At 36.6% G+C, this 25,481-nt stretch overlaps 3 protein-coding genes across 3 annotated transcripts; 2 read left to right on the top strand and 1 right to left on the bottom strand.

Moving 5' to 3' along the window:
• Window positions 1–1,928: 1,928 nt before the first annotated feature.
• On the bottom strand, window positions 1,929–2,185 carry K441DRAFT_542847 (uncharacterized protein; the record flags this gene model as incomplete). Its single annotated transcript, XM_067642711.1, has 2 exons — window positions 1,929–2,059; window positions 2,092–2,185. Coding segments are annotated over 2 exons (225 nt in total), but the record flags the coding sequence as incomplete, so codon positions are not given.
• Window positions 2,186–3,240: 1,055 nt separating this feature from the next.
• K441DRAFT_543014 (uncharacterized protein) lies at window positions 3,241–3,722 on the top strand (the record flags this gene model as incomplete). The annotated part of the gene is made up of 3 exons (XM_067642717.1): window positions 3,241–3,369; window positions 3,432–3,535; window positions 3,587–3,722. Coding segments are annotated over 3 exons (369 nt in total), but the record flags the coding sequence as incomplete, so codon positions are not given.
• Window positions 3,723–4,429: 707 nt separating this feature from the next.
• K441DRAFT_542881 (uncharacterized protein) lies at window positions 4,430–4,600 on the top strand (the record flags this gene model as incomplete). The annotated part of the gene is made up of 1 exon (XM_067642713.1): window positions 4,430–4,600. A coding segment is annotated over one exon (171 nt), but the record flags the coding sequence as incomplete, so codon positions are not given.
• Between the last annotated feature and the right edge of the window lie 20,881 nt (window positions 4,601–25,481).

Here is a 25,481-nt window from a genome sequence, read left to right as displayed (position 1 = left end):
CTACTATCTTTCTTACTCTACTATTTAGTTTCTCTCCCTCTCTGCCTACCTTTGCTTCTTCCTTTCTTCGGCTAGCCGGGTAAGCCAATTTTCCTTAGTCTACCTCTCTTCGACTAGCCAAACCAGCCGTCCTTCCTTAACTCGCCTCTGTTTAGTTAGTTAAGCCAGCCGTCCTTCTTCAGCTCGCCTCTATTTGGTTAGCTAAGCTAGCCGTCCCTCCTTAGCCCGCATCTATTTAACTAGCTAAGTAAGCAGTTTTTCTTTAGCCTACCTCTCTTTAGCTAACCAAGCTAGCTATTCTTCCTTAGCCTATCTCTACTTCTTCCTCTCTTGCTTAGCTTGTCTCTGTCTCCTCCTTTTTTACTCTATTAGCTAAGCTGGCCGCTACTACTTAGTAAAATCCCTCATTTCTTCTTTGGCTTCCCTCTTAAGTATCTCTTACTTAGGAAATCGTTGTCCGTAAGTTATGCTATAATTAATAATACGGGCCGGTTTACCTAAAAAGGCAAAGTACACGGATCTGCGGACGAAGAAAAACGTTATTTTAGGATACTGTTGCTTATTAGTGTCGTGCAACTTATCTAAAAAAAAGCGACAATTTGTTCTATTTGTGGTCCTTCGGTCCTAGAATCCCATATCTTTTAGGTGGCCTATTATTATTATTAACCTTAACTATATCTCTCGCCTCCTCTTCAGTTAGTGCCTCGGCTATAGAAAAAAATCCAACTATTTACTCTATATAGTCTTTAAAGGCGGCAGCGTTATATTTAAAGCGGTCTGGTCTGCGAGCCTTAAGTAGGGCCTTTTAAGCAATCTGCCTATCAGCAGACTGCTAAATTAAGTTAAGGATTGGCACGGACTTAAATCCTAATCGATAGGCGTAAGCGGCAATCTCATATAAGGTTGTCTCGCTGGGTTTCCAGTCCAATTTCGCTTTAGAGTAGCGCATTGCTATAATCCATATTTATTAAAGTGCGAAATCTTCTCCGTCTAATAAATCCCCTGGCCTAAGTACGAATCTAGTCTTAGATTCCTAAACTATATATTAGTTAACTCTCTAATTCTTATCCCTAAACGCTCTTAAAAGGGCAAAGGATATAAAATCCCTTAGCGACAACTCTATAAGTGATTTTACGCACTTAACGGGGCCTTAGAAGTAGTTAATATCCTTAAAGTAGCTATAGAAAGAAATAATTAAGCGGTCCATAGAGATAGATAGCACTTCCGCCCATATAGCTTCGCGCTCTTGCTTGTTAAAAGCACCAAAAATCTTACCGCTGCACAATTAACCATATAATCGTTCCTTGTCCGCACTATATATACCTAGGGCGGTAAGCTTTATGGCTTTTATAGTAGTTCTATCTAGCTTCCGCCTCGCTTATACGTTAGGGAGAATCCTAGTCTAAACTTCCTCAATATACCCGAGGTGGCAGAGGTTTTCCTATTAATCACGATTAGTAATTAGAAACGCCCGCAGTTAGCACTAAGGTAGTTTTCTATAACGATAGGAAAGTATAAAAAAGATTAACTAATACTAACCCAACTAGTGTATGCGTAGCGGGGTAGTAACCCTCCATTTGGCAAAGACCTCCCTAAATTTTAACAAGGGAGCCTTGAAAAGGGCTAAAAGTAAATAAATCCCAGCTTCGTGGAAGTTCCCGCCAATTTTAGCGACCTATTTACGGATTTAGGTTAGTATTAGTTAATCTTTTTAATACTTTTTCGTGGCTATGGAAAACTACCCTAGTTAAAACCCTTACCTCATAGCATCCTGTGGCGAAAATTTTATATAACATACTTAATCGCATACCCTATTTTAATGCTGGAATATCTAACTAAATATTAAATACATGTATGTAATCTCTATGACGGAGGATCTGCTTTAAGTTTCTCGCTTTATATTCGGATATCGCGTGTAAATAAGCCTACTACCGGTTCTCGAAGTACAGATTCCTAGATATTTGGTATTCCCGGATTTTGTAGTATATTTCGCCGTCATCCGGTTGTTTTTTAAAGGAGTACTCTTCGACAAGTGCGGTTTTTAGGTCGTCGTTAAGATCTAGCTAAATGTATAAGAATCCATTTATATACGGGGAATGGTCTTACCTACGAGATATAGATCCACAATCCAGCGGCTGCCTAGAAGGATATTTGCCGCTGCTTTAATTTGGTGTTGTCCGTGGAGATATTTTAATTAGAAACCGGCTAGAAAATCTAGCTCCGGGCAGTTACGTAGATTTAGTAATTACTTAGCGGAAATTCCCGAAGCTATAATAGCATCCTCCAGCTAATGCTAATTAATAATAGCAGGAATATAACTTTGAAATTATAAAATATCTTACTTATTTCTAGCCTTTAATAACGTCGTAAGTTTCTTAGCGTGCTTATTATCCACATCCCTTGAATTTTTAGGGTTATATAGGAAATGCAACATCTCAATTTTTACTTAAGCAGCGCCTCTGAGCTTTAGGATCCTCTCCGCCGCGATTTTCGCTCTTATTCGATGAATCGTGCCTAAGGCATGTTAAGGCAACTGTTAGGAATATGCCATACTAGTAGGAGAGTGGATTGCTTTATCCATCCTCCCGTAGCTTACGGTGCCAAATCTGTTACCACGGTCACGTAATTTATATCTTTTACGGACCAATTATAGACCCGGCTATATATATTACATTTCCTCTTAGGGGAAATTATAAAAGTTAACATGTCTTCGCATATATCTTCTAACTAAAAACGACCGCAAACCTAGACCTCCGTTATACACCGCTTAAAATAGGTTCCGTATAGAACAAGCGCCACACCCAAATTGATTTTAATGCACTTAGTAGGCATAAGCGTCAATTTGTAGACTTAAATGGCGTTAGTGGCAAAAATATAATCCCCAAGCGTGATAGAATAAAAGCCTTAGGAAGGAAAAGACTTAACACTTTAGATAAAGAAACCATGGATCCTAAGACTTGTTTAAGAGATTTACGTCTCGTTAGGGCTGCCAAAGCTGGGGTCAGAGGACACGAATATAAAAGAACGAAATACTATTCTCCTTAGACAGACTATAAGAAATCCTAGGATCTCCGACTCGGTATTAAAGACTAGATTACTGTGGCTGAACGCAAAGAGGCCTAATTTAATGCCGTCACGGTAAAAAGTCGGCAGAGTAACCCACTATTAAAGCTTGCCTTAGTAAAAAGGTTTAAAGGGCCAAGTGTTAAGGAAAACCTCTATAAAGTGCAGCAGCTATAGCACGCCAACATTATATCTACCCTAGAAGTATATAGGTTTAAGGGAACTTCCTATATCGTTTTTAAATACATGGCCTATTCCATTTCTTATAATGCTAGCAATCCCCGCCTTAATAAAATTCGATTGGCTGTAATACTTAGATAGGTATCACCTAGTAGCAATACCTTAAATAAACGCACTAACTATGGCAGATACTTAATGGGCTTGCGTATTTTACGGAAAAAGGGTTCGAACATAGCTCGCTTACTTATTTAAATATCCTTATTTATCTATATGGAGATATAAAAATTAGTTAGTAAACGTCTCTAGTATATTAGATCTTAGTACTAACAAAGCGTATAGTAAGCCTGGAAAATTGTTATGCTAGTATATCTAACGGCGCTTCTAAGTATGTTAAAGCGCTAAGCTCTATTGTTACAGAACTAATAAATGGATACGTTAAAGAGGACGGAGCTATTAGCGTTAACAATTTACGTCGTTAGCCTGCTAGTTCTAATGCTGTTAGCTTCCTCTTTAAGACTACTTCTGCTGCTTTAATATTTAAGTTAACGAAGATACGTTGGAGATTAATTTCCTATACTATAATCTAATATTCTCTAGCATCCGTTGTTGTAGCTTCCTTAGCAAAAGGATATGCTTATAGGGTTAGTATCCTTCGCCACCGTCGGAACGCGTATAGGTTATAAGTATCCGCCGAGCTAGTTCAATCTTCGTAGATAATTTCCATTTCGCAAGTGTGTTTTAGAACTAGATTATCTCTTTCGGTACCTACTAGAGTAGTAATATCTCGCACCTAGCTAATTTTAGTACCTAGATCAGTTTTGGAATTCTCACTATATTCCTAGTTTTAGCCCCCTACTCTACCCCATTCTAACTCCTTTCTATTTTAACGTTTACCTATACTTTGCATATAAAATAGACCTATACTCCGCTCTTTTTAATAGCTTCGTCCGCACATTTTCTTGCCCTCTCCTTAATAGTCATCCGTACCGCCATAGAAATCACGCAATTATATACGGTTGCCGCAGGTGGCATCTTCCTTTTTTTAATGCTTGTTAACTGCCGTCCTTATATAGAAGCATTTTTAAGGACTATTTCTTGTCTAGCATCCAAACACCTTACCTACCCGCGGGTAATCCACCGCTATTGATACTTTGGCCCCTAGAGTCGAGCCGATATCGTTTTATAGTTGTTTTATATCGCGGTAAACACGTTCTATATAGGCTTTAAAGTTCTAAATATCTTAACAGCTAAATTACAAGCCGTAAATATCTTATTAATTAATATAGTCCTAAATTTTACCGGTTCTTACCTAAGCTTTCTTATAGATATCCTTAAGGTTCCTTTAAGCATATATTAACAAATTTATTACTTTAGTAGGATTATATAGGTTTTACTTCTAATCTTTCACGTTTTTACAGTAATAGGAAGCCGAAACCCTTTTCCTTTATAAGTGGTAGAGAATCTATAGGGTCTTATTATAAGCTATTTATCCATTTTAAATTTTAAATAAGTTACTAACCGTGTCTAACGTCGTATAGGGAGGATCTTCACTATTCCTTCTTCTTCTACTCTCTAACCCTTTCCTCTGTAAGTTTTCGTATGAAATATTTATCCGTATCCACTAGGCGTTGGCGACTATTTCTACGTATTCTATTTAGCGATACTTAGAATTAAAACCACTTATTCCACAAATCTATACTTATATCTTTACAGTAGCATTCCTTTTAGCACTTCTTCTCTAAGGGTTCTTTATACATCGATCTTAAGCCCATATTACTTACTTTAAAGATACTATTAAGGTTAAATTAACCCTATCTCGACCGCTAAAAGTCAAAGTAGGGCAGTATATTAACCTCTAAATTCTATTATTAAGCTTCTAGTCTATCTTTTAAAGTTACCCCTTTACTATAGCGTCTTAGTTAGATAGAGAGTAGGATTCTTTAGATCTGTTTATTAAGCCTTATAGAGGCATGATATAGAAATTATTACGCTGCCTTACACCTAGCCCTAATGGTTTACAGCCCCACCTTAATAGTTTACTGCCCCGCTTAGCTCTATTTAGTAGGCTATACAGAATTAGTGCGCCGGTAGGCAATTATAAGACTATTTTTATAGTAGTGAGCGGTTCTGGTATAGTTATATAGCTACTATACCTAAAATAGCTAATATATAGGTATAATGCTCACAAGTCCCGCACCTATTAAGTCCATCTAGTATAGCAATTAGAGACTAGAGGTAAGGCCCCAATTATAAGTCGCTAAGTTAAAACTTACAATACTTAGAGACCGAGATCGCGGTATAATCTATAATTAACTAAGTTCTAAGGAACGACGCTTTTTATATTAGTATCCTAATTCTAATACTATTATTATAGCACGCTAATATAGAGCAGATCCTTAGTATCTTAATATATATTAAATTAGAAGGGGCGCATTTGGTGACAATAATAAGAAAGGAGGATAAAGTAGGTCGATATATTAGTTCGGATAATAGCTTCGCGGATCTTAAGAAGATTACAAAAGGGGTAAATACGGTAAAATCCCGCTAACTTATTAACGTGCAGAATAGGCCTATAGATCTTAAGATAATACTCCGGGAAGAGAGGGAGGAAAAACATATAAAAAGGCTATAAGAAGAGGCGGAGGAGTGAGGGGAAATTCTAGTAACGGGTAAGAGCTTATACATTATATCGTTTTTATACTACTAATCGTTTATAGTGTTAGAAACCAATAAGTTACGAGACTAACTGCGGGATATTATACGTCCCTATTTAGATAATTAGGTAAGGCTCCTTAAATTAGAGTATTAACCGGCGTAACTGTAAAGCCTATTAAAGGAAGGAGGATCTAGTTCCAGAGTAATTTTAAAAATGCTTTTCTTTATTTAGGGCTCAGTAATAGTCTAGCTAATATTCGTTTTATATTTATAAGGGATATCAATATTTATATTCGTTTAACCCATTCTATAATACCGGTAAGGATACAGCTAAATTTCCAGAGATTGTTATTTTCAATCGTAGATTCCCGAGGATACATTAGGTAAAGAGAGGAATGGTTAAAACACGCCTACGTTTTAGCATTATATGGTCCCGAGCATAAAAGGCTTAATAATCTTCGCCAGCCTTCTAACTTTAATGCTATTAACTTATCTAACGCTCTCTAGCATTCGTTATTGCATCTCCTTTAGCAGAAAGGGATACTTAAAAAATTAGTACCTTTTGTCTCCTCTAATATCCGCGTAGGTAGAAGTTTCGGTAGTTTTCCCATTATATTAGAATTTATAAACGCTCTCTAAAGTACTAGTATACTTACTATCTACTATTCTTAGCAACTTTTAAGGCCTATATAAGTCTAATTATATCTACTAAAATTTACGAGGCAGTTCTTATATCTAGGCGTCTAGGTTCCCAAATCTAGTACTTTTTCCTTTTTTACTTTAGTCTAAGGTCCTAGATCTAAAACTGCTTCTATTCTTAGGCTAGAATCTATATTTACTACTATAACTACCCTAGCCTTTTTCTACGTCTATTAGTCGCACCTCTACTCTAGGTTATAACTAAGATTACCCTAGTATATACTATAGCCGCTAGCGTTTTCTTTTTCTACCTATTTCTCTTTAGCATTATTAATGATAATATTAGGAATTTTCGGCTTTACTAGTCCTAAACCAATATAGGGCTTATCTTACTTTCTAAAAGTTAGTATAGATACAGGCCTAACAGCTATAAGCTTAGCATTTAGGGATAATACCCTATATAGGACGTGCGGAGCAGCTTTGATTAAAAGTACTAACTAGGGTAGTAAGTTATCGTCTATTTCTTCTAGGTTCTAAAAGTATCCCCTTTAATATCTAAAAATAAAGTTTAGCGGCCTTAGCATTTAGATACCCTAAAACTAAAACTATAGAACTCGGACTTCGCCTAAGATCTATAATATAGCATACTTATCTTCACTTAACGTTACTGTAATAACTTAACTACGTTAAACTTCTTACAATATATATTAACCTAGACATTATAACTAAGAACTAGGAGTCCTATAAACCTAAAACGCCATTAAAATAAGTAGAGTAAGCCCTCCTTTAAGCGAATTCCAAACTAATAAAGGCTATAGCCTAAATAGAACTACTATACGGCGTTAAATTACGCTGGGGTCGCGATCAGATTAATTTGTTTCCGCCCTAGAATTATAAAGCTGCTTTAGCGTATAGTTATAAATAAGTAAGAAATAGTATACTGGCTTACCTAGACTATAAAAAAGAAAGAGAACCCTTCGCTAAATATATAATCCTAGAAGGATATCTAAAGGGATCCTGTTTTAATTATCATTATAGTACCAAAGGAGCGCGCTATAGCCTTTAAACTCGTAAATAAGAGTAAACAGCTAAAAGTAAGACAGATACTAAGAATCTAAGCGATAGTAGCCTAAAGAGTATTAGGCCCTTTAATACCCTAGCTAAGCACTCTAAACGAACTAAATACTTAATATTACTTAAATTATCGGACGAATTAGTGAGTAAATCTAATATAAATGAGTAAATACGTCTCTAGTCGTGCCTAGTAGCATTAGAACTTAAATAAAAGGTTCGGAAAATATAAAGAAAGGCAATATATATACAGAAGCTCGCTAACCTACATAAGCGTATAGGTGACTTACTAAAGGAGGAGGTAGATAAGCTTAATAAATATATAAAGAAGAGAACAATTCTATATGGCTTTTAAAGTAATAGCAAATCTATTTTAAACTATAGCCCTTATTAAGCAAATAACTTAACAAGCTTAGGTCTCCGAGCTTAAATCTCCTATACTAAATATTATAGAAATATACCTTTAATAGGTATTAGGTACGCGAGTATATATCTAGGCATTTTACCTACTTATATCTTTCCAAAACGCTTCTCTAGGGAGATAAATCTGACTAGAACATTTACCTAGGGAGAGGAATTTAGCTAGGACACCTTTTTAAGAAGACAAATCGTCTAAGGAGAGAAATCTTGCTAGGATACCTCTCTAGGGAGACAAATCTAACTAGGACACCTCTCCGGGGAGATAAGTCCGGAAATGTATCTCTAGGGATACAAATCTAACTAGGATACCTCTCCGAAGAGACAAGTCTGGGGACGTCTCTCTAGGGATATAAATCTGACTAGGATACCTCTCTAGGGAGACAAATCGTCTAGGGAGAGAAATCTGGCTAGGACACCTCTCTAGGAAGACAAATCTAACTAAAACACCTCTCTGGGGATATAAGATTCCTAAAACCCAATTTAGGCACCAGTATATAACGGTCCAATAATTGAAACTAGATTATAAATAGCTAGCAATAAAATAACTTCCTTAATAGCAACTTCTCTAAAGGGCTTTTTAATGGCCCTAAATAGGACCCTCCTAATAATAGGCAGCTTAGTTATATCTCTAATAACTAATTTTCCTAAACTTATACTCTCCAAACCCGAGCTAGCACTTAAATTAAGAAAGAATTATAATAAGACGCCTATATTCTAGGGGGTTATTTCTAAGACTTATTATTATATATAAAAGCGACCTCTTCTAATTCCGCTATAGCGCTCTAAATATTAGGGGGAGGAGTAGGTACCTAAGCCTCTTTAAACACCTACAGCACTATTATACACCTGCGAGAGCATCCTAAAGCCATCGACTTTAATGTCTAAAATGGTATATAAGGTTTATACTCCCTTAGAGCCTAGGTCTTATCCAATTCCGGCTATAGTACCTTCCCTATCTACGTTATCATCAGTATCTAAACTAATACCAACGCAGCCTACGGCCGAAAATAATCTAACACTTCCCATTCTAGATAGGTGGCTATTACAGATCGCCTAAAGCAGTAGTACTATATAGCTGTTACCTCCTAGCTTAGACTAATCCTCTATAATCGCCTAGCTTCTTTAAATAGAAATCCAATCACATAATATTATACAGGAAATACTATATATAACTAAAACTCGCGGCCTAGAGGCGGTTTAGAACTACAATCGCCTATTAGCTAAGGCGTATAGCTAGGCCATAGTATATACTACTTTAACCTCGGCTCTTTACAAATGCTTAAAAGAGTGCTCTTAACTACCAGCTAAGAACGTGTCGAAGATATAGCTGCAATGCGTTAATATATAGGTCAGTTATTAAACTAATAAAAGGCGTACATTAATAACTAACTATAAAAGTCGAGCTTTTGGCTCGATAAGTTCGCGCTAAAGAATAAATAGATAAAACTTCTCCGGAAGAAACTTTTACGCCAATTTAGCGGAGAAAGCTAGATTAAGTCCATAAGTATAAACTCTAACCCTAACACCTCTGCAATAAGTATAATCGTAGTATAACCTAAGCTAGAAGACTCGCCATTACCTTATTCTCCTAAGAGTTAGATATAACCTAGATATAAAATAAGACCTTACTTATTAGAACCTATAGTCTTATTCCTATAATAATAAGAAACCTTAATACTACCCCTAAAATTGCTTAAATTTACATTTCCGTCCTAGTAATAGGCTATCCCTTATTATATATACTCTCTAAAGGAGCTATTACCTATCTTCCCCTTTAAGCCAACGAGGGTCCTTAAGTTTAAAGCGTACGTCTTTAAACTCTAGAACCTCCCTTAGCGCCTAAAGAAAGCGGAAAAACTTGACCTCCTCTTCCTCAACTATTAACGTCGCTATAGTAAACTTTATCGTAAAACGCCTTAGCTGGGTTCTTTGTTTAGTATAGAGTACATAAACAAAGTCTAGTAAAATTAAGCGTTTGGCATCCTTAGAGTCTTTAAAATCTACATAAATCTTAATATCATTAACGTATTAAAGCGCATTTCCGCCAAGTAATTAGAGAAGCATAAATATGTTACAACTCTATTCTAAGTAGCGCCTAACGTAGTAATTCTAGCCATCCCAATTATAAAAATTTCCATTAATGCTTAAGTCGTCTTCCTTATATTTAAGTCTAAGTGGCTTTATACCATATATTAGACTTATAACTTCCTTATAGACCTATTTATTAACCGCAAGAAGCCCTATACTACTCCCTTTAAGTCCCTACTAAGGGAAGAGCCCTAAAAATAGAGGAAATGCGTATTTATAAATTTCGTTTCAGATTTCCCCTAGAAGTTTAAGTAGCTTAGCCTATCTTTTAGGTAGTAATAGGTTATAGTCGCTATAGTACTATTATTAGTCTCGTGTATCTATACGGACAAATAGCCGTCTACATCGATGTCTATATATAAGAATCGCTGCACATTGGGCCCAAAGGGAATGGGGATATTTTTAAACACCGCGCTATAGCCAGGCCCTACACTCCTATAAAAATAGCGGCACCGCGCCAAAGTAATGCTTACATTCCGTAATGTGCATCATCTCCTTAGCGCTTAACTTAGATATATATAATTGTTCTTTAACCGTCTAAGTATTTACTAGGGTTTTACTAAGTAGAGGGCCGGGACCAGGCTAAGTTTCTCCATTAGGCCGTCCTTATGTCTTCATTCTATAGAGTAAAACTAAAATAAGAGGTAGATAAAAAGTGTAGAAGAAGAAAGTAGGTAATTATAGAGTAGCAATTGCAAGCAAATATAAAGACCTTTATATATATAACACGTCTAAGCCACTAACAATGCTCCACGCATTACAGCGTAGCAGTAATACTGTCGTTAAGTTAGGATAGGATGGTACTGCTATATCAGCAGTTTTAATTTAAAAGTTAGTAAGATCCGTTTACGCCTCCGGACCTAGTCCGTAAGCCTTAGCATATACGCCTAGGCAACACTAATGCTATAATTTAATTAGCATATAGTAGTGTGTATCGCGGCCTAACAGTATATAACGCTATCTGCTAATACTAATAACTCATTTATACTCCAAAGTTAGGGTCTAGCCAATCTCGCCTCTAAAAACTACTGTAGAGAAACAGAACGCAGCTATAAAGCTTACTATTCAGACTAGGGGTTTATATACGCCTTATATAGCAAGGTAAAGAAAAGGGGCGTAAGATAGGTAAGTATATATCTAGGATTTGGAACTAATACTTCCTAGTAGGAACCCTATCTATAGTAAAGGAGTAGATAAGGCGGGCCGTTATACATTATAGACTCTATACTAGAAATAGCTTTTATCTAAACTAACCAAATCAATATACTGCCTAAGGCACCACTACCTTTAAGCCTAAGTAGGCGTTATACGTAGGTTAAACTAATAAGCCATATTTACAAACTTCTTAGCATTTATACCTCTCCAAAGCCACTTATAGGGGGGGTGTTTTAAGGGGCTTAGTTACAAACCCTATTTCTTAGCTAGGGGTTATAAATATAAATTTAAGAAGCTTCTACCAACCTATTATAAAACTATTTCCGTTCCCTTATCCTTAATTAATACTATCTATAATATCTCCCTCCAAATTATTACCTTATATAGGCCGATTAAAGAGACCCCTTAAGACGGACATCTAAACAATTACACCTTAGGTTAAATAAGTAAAAATTAAACAACTAATATATATAACCTCCCTACCTAATAAACTTATTAAGCTTATCTTCCTTTATCTTTTACCTTAAGTGACCCTACGCCGCCTAAGGGTCTGTAAATCCTTCCAGTCCATTATATCCGGGAGCCCTCTAATCTAGGCCATACTATACCTCTCTTCTATATTAATAAATCCAAATAGTATATAGAAGATAAATCCCTTTCTAAACCGTATATTCCCCGACCTCCCTAAGTGAAGAAAAAAATCCACTTTTAAGTTTAATAATTTGGTTGCTAGGTCTTATCTAGTTAAGCTAATATACTATTATATAATAACTAAGGGAGAGAGTGCTATTAAACAATCTCGCACCAATAAAAATGCTAGTTAGAAAAGAATGTCACTAAGTATACTAGGCTAACCTATCCGCATCCACTTTATAAAAGCATTTAAAATGCCTAATAGTCACTTTTCTACCAGTAAGTGGAAAGTTTATTATAGAGAAGGTCTTATAATACCTAAATTCTAAGAGATTTATAAAAAGTATAAGGCGTTATAGTAGGGGCGATAGGGACGGGCTAATTAACTAACCTAGAAGTTTTTATATAAAGATAAGATATTATAAATAAAATACAATACTGAAGAGGAGGAGCGTTACTTAAATAAGGTTAAGCAACGCTATAGAGATATTAGTTTATGGTAAGATAATATAAAGATCTAGTATATAGATACGGTTCCGCGTATAGGATTTATCTATACTACTTAAAACCCGTTTAAAGACATAAATAGTAATAATTATTTTAAGGATAAATAATAAGGTCACTATAGGTAGAAGAACTAAAATACTACTTTAGCTAGAGTACAGAACATAGATAATATAATTATTTTAGATCCTATCTTATTTTCTAAAGCCTAGAGAGTATATTACCCAATACCTTAATAACCTTTCTTTTTTATTACCCTTCTAGGAACTATATACGTGTTTTATAAATAGTCTTTATTAAGTTTCTATATGGGAGAAAAGTAGTTAAACAATTAGTAAAAAGATTAAATATAAGTAATTAAAGGGAGAGGTAAGCTAGTAGGACTAGGTTTATATCTATTATCCTTTACTCCCCTATACCTTTATAACAAGCTACGCTAACTAAGAAGGTATAACTTCTACCTTCGCCTTAACACTAAGCGAGATAAGTATATACGCAGCCAGAATAATATAGTATTCTATATTATACAGTACTACCTACCTATCTCTATCTAGGAGGTAGTAGTGTTTACCTAATAACGGGGGAGGATATATAATGTTAAGTTAGGGACTATAATATTTAAGCTTATTAAAAACTCCGTTATTATAGGAGCGCTAAGCTATAGCAATTAACTAGCGTTAGGGGTTCGAGTTTACCTTATATAGTAATAGCGTGGATAGGCAGCTTATACGAAGTAGTAAAAGGGCACAGGCCTATACAATCACTCTCCTTTAGAAATAGGCTCCTGCCTACTACGGAAACGTAGATAAGGGGCGATTATAAGTCCTATATTATATCTCCCTAACTAGTAAGAGGTATAAAGGAAGTATATATTAAAGGCTAACGTGTAACGGAGCCTTATAGCAAGAACTACAGTAGACTCGTTAATAGGCTAGGTGTGTAGGTAATATAGAAAGTCAATAACGTAATAATAACTGGTAAAGTGGTTGCCTAATAGATTAACTTTAATTATATTCTAAGAATTACTACAAAAAAGGAACTATTTAGGTAGGGACTATAGTCCTTTAAATACACATCCGTACTCCTAAAAAAGTTATTACTCTATCTACTCCGCCTACTCTATTTGCTCTATAATAGATTTTATAGATTATATAGATTATATAAATTATATTACGTGACTCTACTTACTATTCCTCGTTACATAGTTTTACAGGATTTATCCTAGACTATACCCGTATTAACCAACTAGCTTCTTCTAACTCTTCCCTAAGTAGTTATAATATTATACTTAAAGCGTCCGTAACACCATCTCCCTCCTTTTTATCTTCGTCCTTAAAGATACCTAGTATCTTTAGGTTGTTTACTAGAGGTATAATATCCGTCTAATTAATTTAGTTAATATCTTTACTTATTATACCTAAAGCAATTTCTTCTTCCTCTATAGCTCGTCGGTCTTATACTATTACTACAATATTATTTCTTAGTGAGATAATGCCGTCTCTATATTCTTATTGTGCAAAAAAGGGGTTAGTTTATATTATATTAGCAAGTCCCTTGTTCTAGCAACCCTCTTCCTATTTAGAGTGTACTAAAGTAAACGTCCAATCGTCTTACAATATTCGCTCTATCTTTAACGCTAAATATACGCGTTTTATAACTCTTAATAGTCTCTAAGTTCCCTAAGTAATTTATCTTAGGGTCTTATATTTAGTTTACTACTACAAAGCTTAATAATAAGCTCTTGGTTACCCTTGCTAAACTTTATTACTCTTATAATATTAAGAAAGAGGCTGCTAACGCTTAGCAACATACCCTTAATTCTTATCTTACTACATCTGCTTAGTTAATCCGTCTTAAGAAAGTTTATAAAAAGGTCCGTTCTAAGAAGTAAAAACTTATAGAATAAGGTTTATAGGAACTTAGTAATAAAAAAATAGGTTCTCTTCTAATAGAGAAGGAAATAACTCTAAATAGTTCGGCAATCATTCTTTCTAGGTCCCCCTTAGGTAGTTAATTTTTTTAGTAATCCTTCTTTATTAATATTACCTAACCTTTTCTCTTCTAATACTCCTATACCTTTTTTATAGCATTCTTTAAATTTTCTAGTAGCTCCTAGGTAGTCTTATTATAGCCTATCTACTTTACTTTATACTATGTTTTATTGTCTATATCCTTATAACTAACGATCTTTAAAACTTACTATTTATCCTCTTCTTATCCTCTATATATATCTGCTTTATAAACTAGTGGCTTAATATTCCCGTATACTAGCTTTAGTATCGCAATATACTATATAGGGTANATCTTTATTTTAGCTAGTATGTTTAACTTAAATATAACCAGTAAAATCTTTTCTGTAATTTTAAAAGGTCCTAGTTTAACATAGTTTAACTTTTTACTTAGTTATTAACTCTGGAAATTTTTATATAGTAGCTATACTTTATCTCCCTCCTTAATATTTAGTCCCTTAGATCTCTTAGCGTCGTAGTACTTTTTTATTCTTTATTATTATCGGGAAAATATTGTCCCTTATAAATGACCTCAGCTGCTAGAAGTTGGCGTCGTTGGCGGGCCATTAGGGGCATTAACCAACTCGATAAACTAGCCTATATTAAGTTTATTTAACACGCAAACTGCGCGCAGCCTGCGCGCAACCTGCGCATTTAGTAATTATAATTATATTTAGAGCCATCTACCTCTTTTATACTAATAGTATATTTTAGATAAATAAAGGCTACTTTAAATCTATTTATAAGGCTAGCAAAATAAATTATATTATTTTAGATAATTTAATATAATATAGCGATGGTTCTCTTCTACCTATCTACCTATTAACTTACCTACCTATCTATCTACCTACCTGCCTGCATCGCCTACCTATTTACATTTACCTACCTGTCTATATCTGCCTACCCGTCTATATCTGCCTACCCGTTAGCATCTACCTACCTATCTATATCTACTTGCCTATCTGCATCTGCTTACCTATTAGCATCTACTTACCTGTCTGCATCTGCTTGCCTGTCTACATCTACTTACCTGTCTGCATCTGCCTACCTGTCTGCATCTGCCTATCTATCTGCATCTGCCTACCCGTTAGCATCTCCCTGTTTGTGCCTACCTGTCTGTGCTACCTTGATTCAATCGATCGATCGAATCGTTTATAGTGTTCGCTGGCCAGTCGTTGTCGTCTGGCTCTGGCGACGGTCGTCTGGTTCTGGTAACGGTCGTCTAGTTCTGGCGACGGTCGTCTGGTTCTAGCGACGGTCGTCTGGCTCTGGCGACGGTCGTCTGGCTCTGGCGACGGTCGTCTGGCTCTGGCAACGGTCGTCTGGTTCTGGTAACGGTCGTCTGGTTCTAGCGACGGTCGTCTAGCTCTGGCGACAGTCGTCTGGCTCTAGCGACGGTTGTCTGGCTCTGGCGACAGTCGTCTGGCTCTGGCGACGGTCGTCTGTTCTGGCAACGGTCGTCTGGTTTTAGGGTGGTGGTCTAGTTCTGGCGACGGTCTCTGGTTCTGGCGACGGTCGTCTGATTCTGGCAACGGTCGTCTGGTTCTAACGACGGTCGTCTAGTTCTGGCGACGGTCGTCTAGTTCTGGCGACGGTCGGTCTAGTTCTAGCGACGGTCTCTCCTACCTGCCTACCTACCTGTCTGCCTACCTACCTTATTCTACCTACCTACTACCTAACCTACCTACCTGCCTGCCTGCTGCCTGCCTGCCTATATCAGTATCAATTCAATTCGGGGGAGGGGTCGGCCCGATTAAAGGCTCTAATTAATTCAGATCGTTCTCTATAGCCGTCGCTAGCTGTACATTCGAACGGTAGTCGCCTAAGGTACCTCCCTAGGAGGCCTTAATTCGATTCGGTAATAGGCCGATATTAAATTCAATCGATCAATCAATTAAATCGTTCGTGGTATTCGCTGGCTAGTTATTCAAAAGGTCGTCGTCTAGTTCTGGTAACGGTTGTCTAGCTCTAGGACGGTTATCTAGTTCTGGCGACGGTCGTCTAGTCTGGCAACGGTCGTCTGGTTCTAGCAACAGTCCTCTACTAGCTGCCGTTCCAGTGCCTCCTAAGGTAGGGAGGATATAAGGAAGGGTAAAAAATAAGGTGGCTACAAAGGGGGTAACTTGGCAGAGGCACGTGTAGGCTATCAAAATATAGTTAGCGGGGACCCGATGCAGAGCTTCGTGTAAAGCCTCCGTACGCAGAGCTTCGCGCAAAGCCTCGTGCAGAGCCTCTGTACGTAGAGCTTCGTGTAGAGCTTCGTGCAGAGCTTCGTGTAGAGCTTCATGCAGAGCTTCGTGTAGAGCTTCGTGCAGAGCCTCGTGCAGAGCCTCTGTACGCAGAGCTTCGCGCAGAGCTTCGCGCAGAGCTTCGTGCAGAGCCTTGCGCAGAGCCTCCGTACGCAGAGCTTCGCGTAGAGCTTCGTGCAGAGCCTCGCGCAGAGCCTCTGTACGCAGAGCTTCGCGTAGAGCTTCGTGCAGAGCCTCGTGCAGAGCTTCGTGCAGAGCTTCGTGCAGAGCCTCGTGCAGAGCTTCGTGCAGAGCTTCGTGCAGAGCTTCGTGCAGAGCTTCGTGCAGAGCTTCGTGCAGAGCCTCGTACAGAGCCTCGTGCAGAGCTTCGTGCAGAGCCTCGTGCAGAGCCTCGTGCAGAGCCTCGTGCAGAGCCTCGTGCAGAGCCTCGTGCGGAGCTTCGTGCAGAGCCTCGTGCGGAGCCTCTGTCGCGGAGCTTCGTGCAGAGCTTCGTGTAGAGCCTCGTGCAGAGCCTCCGAGTGATAAGACTATATAAGACTATATAAGATTATATAAAATTGTTTTAATCCTAATATATATTATAAGCTAGCATACTATAGGCTAAGAAAATAGTAAAAATTTATTTATATAATTAGCATATAACTTTACCTTAATTATATATTAAGAAATATATAGATAGCTTTAAAAGTTGCCAAGTTAGCCAATTGCATGTTAAGAAATATACAGTTAGCTTTAAAAGTTGCTAAGTTAGCCAATTACATATTAAGAAATATATAGTTAGCTTTAAAAGCTGTTAAGTTAGTTAACTGCGTATCATTTAACTTTTAAATGTATTAAGTTGGTCAATTGCATGTTAATTACGCGAAACGCGCTTAACAAAGTCGACTTAAAACCCAGCCTGCGAATATTTTCCTGATAATACTACCTTTACTGTTCCTATAAGGTTTACATAAAGATTTATTAGTATGTCCATTCTTTACTTAGCTATACTACTTATTTTCTTCGCTTAATATAGTAATAATAATGTTCTTGGCTTATATCCGTAATTTGCCTTAAATAGTAATATTCCTATTCCTTCTTAAGGTGTTATATTGTATGCGAACTATATAACTAGTAACAGTAATACCTAATTATTCTACGTATAATTAATATAGTGTTTTAAATACTGCTCTAGTATCTAATTTAATCTTTCCGTTTAACCGTTTATCTGCGGATAATATACGGTAGAAGTTACTACTTAAACTCTTTACTCCGCTAAAAATACCTCCTAAAATGCTGCTATAAATCTTAGATCTTTATCCAATATAATTTTACTTAGTACTCTATATCTTACGAATTGTTAGCGACTTAGTCAATCGAGGCACGAGCACGGCAAGAGGGACGCGCAAGCCTATATAATTAGTAGTTTATAAACGAGGATTCAAAGCTAGAGAAAGGAAAGGAGAAGAAGGGCAACGCCGCTAGAATTTTTATACAATCCTCGAGTTACGTAAGCTTACGTGACCCTACGTCTACTATAACGTCTACTATAATTCACCATTTTCCACTAGCGCCGTAACATTACCCCCCCCCTCCGAAAAAGCCTGCCCTTAGGCTTTGTATGTCCGTATCATGTCTATAGGGTATTCTTATCTATATACTTAACAGGTAGCTTATTATCTTTGCTATACTAGCACTCCATCTACTTGTTTAAATACTTTAAGGGTCCTAGCTTATTAGGGTATTAGTTATAAAACTCTCTAAGCTTCTAGGGGTAACCTATAAAGTTCTAGGCGGGGTACTAGGTTAGGTCTAAATCGTAACCTTTCCATTAGATACGGTATTTTAGTATTTCTTATACTAGTTTACAGGCTAGTATTTTATTAACTTCCTATTCGTCGTCGCCATTAACTTAAATTGCAGTGGAGGCTCATTCTTTTATCTAGGTAGTGGGTTATTTATAGCTTTCCGTAGCTTATCTAGTAAGAAAATAGGGTAGACTTTAATTAAGTCTAGGAGTTTAACCTTATATAAGTTGCTTTCTTTATTAAGGATCTTATACGGTCCTGCTATCTTATAGTCTAGCTTACAGCTAGGCCGTTCTATTTTTTAGTTCTTTATTGTAACCCAAACCTTATCGCCTACGGTAAAGTCGGGCTCGCGCCTATGCTTATTTGCCTACTGTTTTATTAATTTCTAGGCCTTTTCTAGGTTCTTATAGGCTACCGCCTATACTTCTTCCAAGCGTCTAGTATACTGCTATGCTTCCTTATAAGATAGTTTTTCGCGCACAGTTTATAGTCCTTTTGGTCTCTCCCAGTTAAAGCTTATATAAGGTAAGTATCCCATTTCTAGCTAAATAGGTGCAAACCCCGTAGAGTTATAGGGTAGGGTTGCCTGGGCGTAGTCTATTATAGGTAGTAGTTCGCCCTAGTTGTTTTAAAAGTAGTTAATAAAGGGCCGGAGTCTCTAGTCCAAGTATTAATTTATAATCTCCGTCTAACTATCTGTCTAGGGGTAGTATACTATAAAAAGCTTTAGCCTAATACCTAGGATCTAGGTAAACTTATTTTAAAAGGCTAATATAAACTACGGCCTATAGTCGGATATAATAGTATCTAGTAGTCTATAAATTTGGTAGACGTAGTAGATATACAGTTAGGCCGCCTCTTTAGCATTAATATTCTTATAACAGGGAATTAAGAACAGGCGCTTGCTAAAGCAGTTAACTATAATTATAACCATATTATATCTATCGCGGTCTGTAGGTAACTTATAGAAGTTTATAAAGATATGCTGTTAAGGGCGTTCTGGTATCGAGAGTGGCTTTAATAGCCCTAGGGTCTTATCTTGTGGAATTATAAACCTACAGCAGTCGTCGCAGTTCTGTATATAGCGGTTAATATCTATAACCATTCCGGGCCAGTAGTAGCGGTCGCCAATAATTCTACGGGTCTTATTTTTTCTAGAGTAGGCCGTAGAGACCTAGGTATATGCTTTAGCAATAAGCCGAGTCCGTAGGTTCTATTCCTCTGCTACTACTAACTGTTCCTAATGCTTAAGTAATCCATTTTTAAGGGACTATGGGCTAGTAACGTTCTTTACCTTTTTACGGTACTTCTATAGGGAAGAGGTTGTACGGTTTACCTGCAGTAATTTATTAATAAAGTTAAATCCTAAGGGGTTAATAGGATACATCTCGGCACCTAAAAAGTCTATATTTAGTTCTGCCTATATCTAGGGGTTAAGGTGCTCTGGTTATAGTAGTGTCTAGGTCTGTAATAAGATCTTTACAGCTACCTAGTTACCTAAGTCCTGTTCACGCCTTATAAGAGCATCCGCACGGTTTATAGCGCCTGGTCTATATATAATTAAAAAGTTAAACTAAGATAGGATATCCGCCTAGCGTGCTTATCGGGCCGTAAGGGCCTTAGTTATTATAAAGTATTCTAGGGCCTTATAATCCGAAACTACCTTAATAGGCTTAGGGGTCCCCTCTAGCTATATACGCTAGTGCTAAAAGCTAGAGATAATAGCCAGCATTTCTTTGTTATAGATGTGGTAGTTTAGCTTAGCATCTATTGTAGTCTTTAAATAGTATGTAATAGGGTGCTATTCTCCGTCTAGTTACTTCTAGGAGAAAACACCAGCTATTACGCCGTTTAAGGCATCCGTTTCTAGTATCAAGGGCCGTTTTAAGTTAAAGTGGGTAAGTAGGGGAGCTGATACCAGCCGATTTTTAAGTTTATTAAAGGCCTATATATATATGGAGTTAAAGTAGAATAGCTGGTCTTTCCTAGTAAGGCGGTTAAGAGGCTAGGCGATCCTACTATAGTTCTTAATAAAGCGTTAGTATAAGTTACAGAAACCTAAAAATAATTATACCCCCTTTACGGTCCGTAGGGGTGTCCACTAGTTAATTACGGCCGTTTTCTCTAGGTCGGCCTTAATTCCGTTTATACTAATAATAAAACCTAGGTACTTTATACGCTTAATACTAAATTCCAATTTCTTAATATCGGCCTAGAGGCCGGCCTTATAGAGCCGTTGTAGGACTTTATAGACATGCTCCTCGTATTCTAACTTATTCTTAGAGTAGATTATAATATTATCTAGGTAGGCCGTATAGAAGTTGTTAAGGTAGTTAAAGAGTATATTATTTATATATCGCTAGTACGTAGCCAGTCCGTTAGTTAGTCTAAAAGGAAGTACTTTATATTTATATATTCCGTAATAGGTCTAAAATATAGTAAAATCTTCTAATTTAGGGTCTATACTAATCCAGTAGAAGGCCTAGCGGATATCTAGCTTTATAAAGATCTTAGCTCTACTTATTTGGGCTAAAGTTTTATTAAGTAGGGGTAGCGGATAGCGGTCCTTACGGGTTATATTATTTAGCTTATAGTAGTTAATGCAGAAGCGGAGTCCTCTATTTGGTTTTTTAACAAAGAGAATAGGCAAGTTAAAAGGGGCTTAGCTAGGCTTAATAAAGCCCTTACCTAGGTTATCAATAAGGTACTACTTTATAGCCTATAATTTGGCAGCAGACTGCTAACGAAGGGGGCTATAGCTAAGGGTGTTTTCCTTATCTGGCTCGATCTTAATCTTATGGTCGTATAGTTAGTAAGGCGGAAGTATATTAGATACTACCTTAGAGAATATGTCCTTAAATTTCCGGTATTAATAGGGTAGTTTTTAATCTACTAGTTCCTTATCTATAAGCTCGCTTTCTTATCTACTAAGCTTGCTTTTCTTTTCCTTAATTATTTAATTAATTTCGTATAAGCTAGTTATAAAGGCAACGGTAGTAGGCTAAACTAAGTTCTAATAGAACCCTATAGCGCCAATATAGCAGACATTAACTGGTAGGAGGTCCGTAGGTTTCTTTACTAATATTTATTAGGCCGTATTTTGCGGTATAGGGTTTATAGTCTTCCTTAGCTCACGTTCCATTTTCCGTAAGTTGTCCTTCTGGTTAATTAGTTTAGTATAGCGTCCAATATTTCTAGCTTTCCTTTATAGCTGCGTAGGGCCCATATTCTCCGTAGAGGGCTTAGCTAGGTTACTACCAACTTCCTATACCTTTAGTGCGGGTAACGTAATATAGGTAGTCTGTAGGTGGCGCAGTATACGGATCCGTTATAGATTAAGCTATATATCCTTCTTAAAGGCCTAGTCCCTACGCATGGCATTAGCCTAATAAATAGTGTTAATCTGGGGCCGTATAAGGTTTTCTATTATAATACTGATTTCTTTTATAAAAGAAGGGGTTAGGGGTAGGGTTTTAGGCTAAATAAGCCGTCTACTCTGTATGTCGAGCTGTAAGCCCAAATAAGCTAGCCATTTTCTCCCTAAGATTATATTATAGCTTCCCAGGTCCGTAATAAGAAAGGGGACGTTATATTATCTTCGTCTATTAACACGGAGGTAAATACGCAAGATAGCCGTAATAGGTAGTCCTATCCGTCCGTTATACCCGTAAATAGGGATTAGTTTAGGCAGTTCTTTAAGGGGTGCATTTAAAAAATTAGTTAGCTTTATAGTATACTAGGTGTCTATTAAGGCAAAGGCATTTACTCTAGAGTTAGCTAAAGCAGAGGTTAAAACTTAATATCTATTGTAGAATAAAGTATAAGGGATAGTGCAGCTTCTTCTACTAACTAGCTAACCCAGATTAATATATAATATATTAATCCCTTTTAACCCTAGAGAGGAGTCTTCCTTTAGGGTTCCTCTTTTTCCAACTCTATGCTATCCTCCTAGATTAATAAAACCTTGCCCGCTTTTACGTTTATCGGGCAATCCTTTACAATATAGCCCTTCTAGCCGTAAGAAAAGCAAGCTTCCTAATTACTAAGGGCCTATATACGGGGGTTGCTGTATATAGGCCGAGCATTTACTAGACCTACGGTAGAACTAGCTACACGGCTAGCTGCTAAATTAGCGGCGGGCTATACGGCCGGTACTATAGGGGCTACGGATCTTACTAGGGCGCTACGGCCCGTTTTTATAGTACTTATATTTTGGTTAGTAGAGCTTCTAGTCTTATACCGCTCGGCTTATACCTTAATTTAATAAAGGCCCTGGTTAATAGCTAGGCATTAGTCCGTAAGTTCCTTTAGCGTCTATATAGTAGTATAAACTAGCAGTACAGCGCGCTATAGGTCTAGGGTAAGCTTATTAAAGAGGTCTAGCATTAGATTTTCCTAGGGGATTTAAGCCTATTCGGCTAGGTGTAGAAAGCGGGTCTAGAAGACTAAGAAGGTCTCTATCGTTTTTATATTTAGGCTTTTATAATCAAGCCGGGCGTTTTATACTTTAAAGGGGTCCTTATAAATAGAAGATAGGTAGTTAATCATCTCTTCTTTTAAGAGGAAGGGGTTTGCTAAGTCTTAGGCGTATTGCGGACGTAGGTATATCTATACGTCACTACTAGTACGGCTAAAGACGTATACCCTTTTAGCTCGGGTATTAGAAAAGTAGTCTGTATTAACTTTAAGCTTGTCTTGCAATTAAAGCTTCCAGTTATTAAATATAGGGTTGGTTCTATTTATAAGCAATAGGGGGTCTGCGACCTTCGCGGACCGCAATAATGTTAATACTATACGTTAGGCTAGGGCCTTAAGAACTATAGCAAGTCTATAGGTATCCGATAACTCCTCGCTAGGTATAGGGGTATCTCTAGTTTTAAGCAGTTCTTAAAGCCATTTAATTTCGGCATTAGTTGCTATAAGCTCTTTCTAGGGGGTCGGGACGGCGACTATTTTACTATTAGAGGTATTTGCGGGTCCTGCAGCGGCTTTACCAGCTGCTGTATTTCTTGGCATAGTAGTAGGGGTATTAGGTAATTTCCGGTTGTTTGTTTATTTTCTAGGGGTTCTGGTCCGTACGTGTCCTATTCTTAGGTTTCGCGTTCTATTTATATTCTTTTAGTTTTGTCCTATTCTTATAGTTCTAGTAGTATCCTTATTCTATTCTATATCCTTATTCTATTTATAGTCCGTAGATGTTTTTAAGTTCCTTTTTAGAAAGAAAGAGTAGTAATAAGCTTTAGATAATGTTAGCGACTTAGTTAATTAAGGCACGAGCACGGCAAGAGGGACGCGTAAGCCTATATAATTGGTAGTCTATAAACGAGAATCCAAAGCTAGAGAAAGGAAAGGAGAAGAAGGGTAACGCCGCTAGAAGTTTTATACAATCCTTAAGTCACGTAAGCTCACGTGACCCTGCGTCTACCATAACGTCTACTATAATCCACCGTTTTCCACCAGCGCCGTAATATAAATACTTCTTTAATATAGATTCTAGCGACATCTTCCGCTAAAATTTCTTCTGTATATACTATAAAGTATCCCCACTTTATTAGCTTATCCACTATTACTAAAATTACGTCGTAATCTTACCCAGTAATAGGATCTCATAATTTTAGCAACTTTACGATGAAGTCCTATAATATAACCTCCCATAGTCTCTCTAGTATTTTAATAGGTTATAGCCTTCTATATAGCTTATATCTTGCTAGTTTATTCCTTTAACAATTTAAATATTCCTTTATAACTTATCTCGCTAGTCCCTAGATTCTATTAATAATATACTCCTTTTAGAGTCTTAACACTAAGCCTATAGCTCTATTATATCCTGAAGTTAGTCCCTTATAAAATAACTTAATAAATTTTTTTATAATATTTCTTAGTATATACGTTACTTCTTAGTTTTCGTACTACTCTAAGTCTAGATCTTCTGCCTATATATCTTAGATTTTTTATAACTAGTTACTCTCTAATAATTTATAGGTCTAACTAATTTCTCTTATTACTATAATTTTCGGATAATTATATCTAATTAATCCGTCTGTGTCTTTTTGCAGTAAAGCCCCTAATAGCTTTTCGTTATTTTATAATTTAGCTTTCCTACTTAGAGCATCTGCTCGTATATTATCTATACCCTTAATATACTAAATCTCGAAATAGTATTCTATAAGTATCTCTGCCTATTTAACCTACCTTTAATTAAGTTCTTTTGTTATTAGGAACCCTATTAGGTTCTTATAATCTATCTTAACTATAAATAGCTTCTTTATACCTTATAAGAATGCTCTCTATTCCTAAAGTGCTATAACTATACCTAATAACTCCTTGTTATAAATGTCATAGTTTAATTCTAGTAGTGTTATCTTCTAACTGTAGTATACTACTAGGTGCCATCTATCCTTATATTTTTATAAAAAGCACGCCCCTAGTACAAAGTCTAATATATTTATTTTAACCACTATCTCTAGTTTTAGTTAGTAGATTTTAAAAATTAGGTCTTAAGTAAATAACTCCTTAACCTCCTTAAATAGTTTCCTCTACTCTTCTCCCTATACCTAAGGTTCTTCTTTCTTTATTAACCTTATAAATAGCTTAATATCCTTTAACTATTAAGCTATAAACCTTCTGCAGTAATTACAAAACCCTAAAAACAATCTTAACTGCGTAACGTTCTCTAGTTCTTACTAATTCACTATAGCCTCAATCTTCTTTAAATCTATACTAAGTTAGCCTAGTTTAATAATAAATTTAATAAAATCTATCTTTTTGGTAAAGAATTTATATTTTTTAATTACTACTAGCATCTGTTCTTCCTATAGTCTCTTTAAAACCTATTTAATATATTCTCTATACTCTTCCTTACTTATTAAGTAGATGATAATATTATTAAAATATACCATATATTAGCGACTTAGTCAATCGAGGTACGAGTACGGTAAGAGGGTCGCGTAAGTCTATACGATTGGATTGTTTATAAACGAGGATCTAAAGCTAGAGAAAGGAAAGGAGAAGAAGAGCAGAGCCGG

This window comes from Cenococcum geophilum (genome assembly GCF_001692895.1).
Source record: "Cenococcum geophilum 1.58 unplaced genomic scaffold K441scaffold_6, whole genome shotgun sequence".
Taxonomy (NCBI): domain Eukaryota; kingdom Fungi; phylum Ascomycota; class Dothideomycetes; order Gloniales; family Gloniaceae; genus Cenococcum; species Cenococcum geophilum.
The sequence above is the reverse complement of the archived record's forward strand: the minus strand, read 5'-3'. Positions and strand labels throughout refer to the sequence as shown.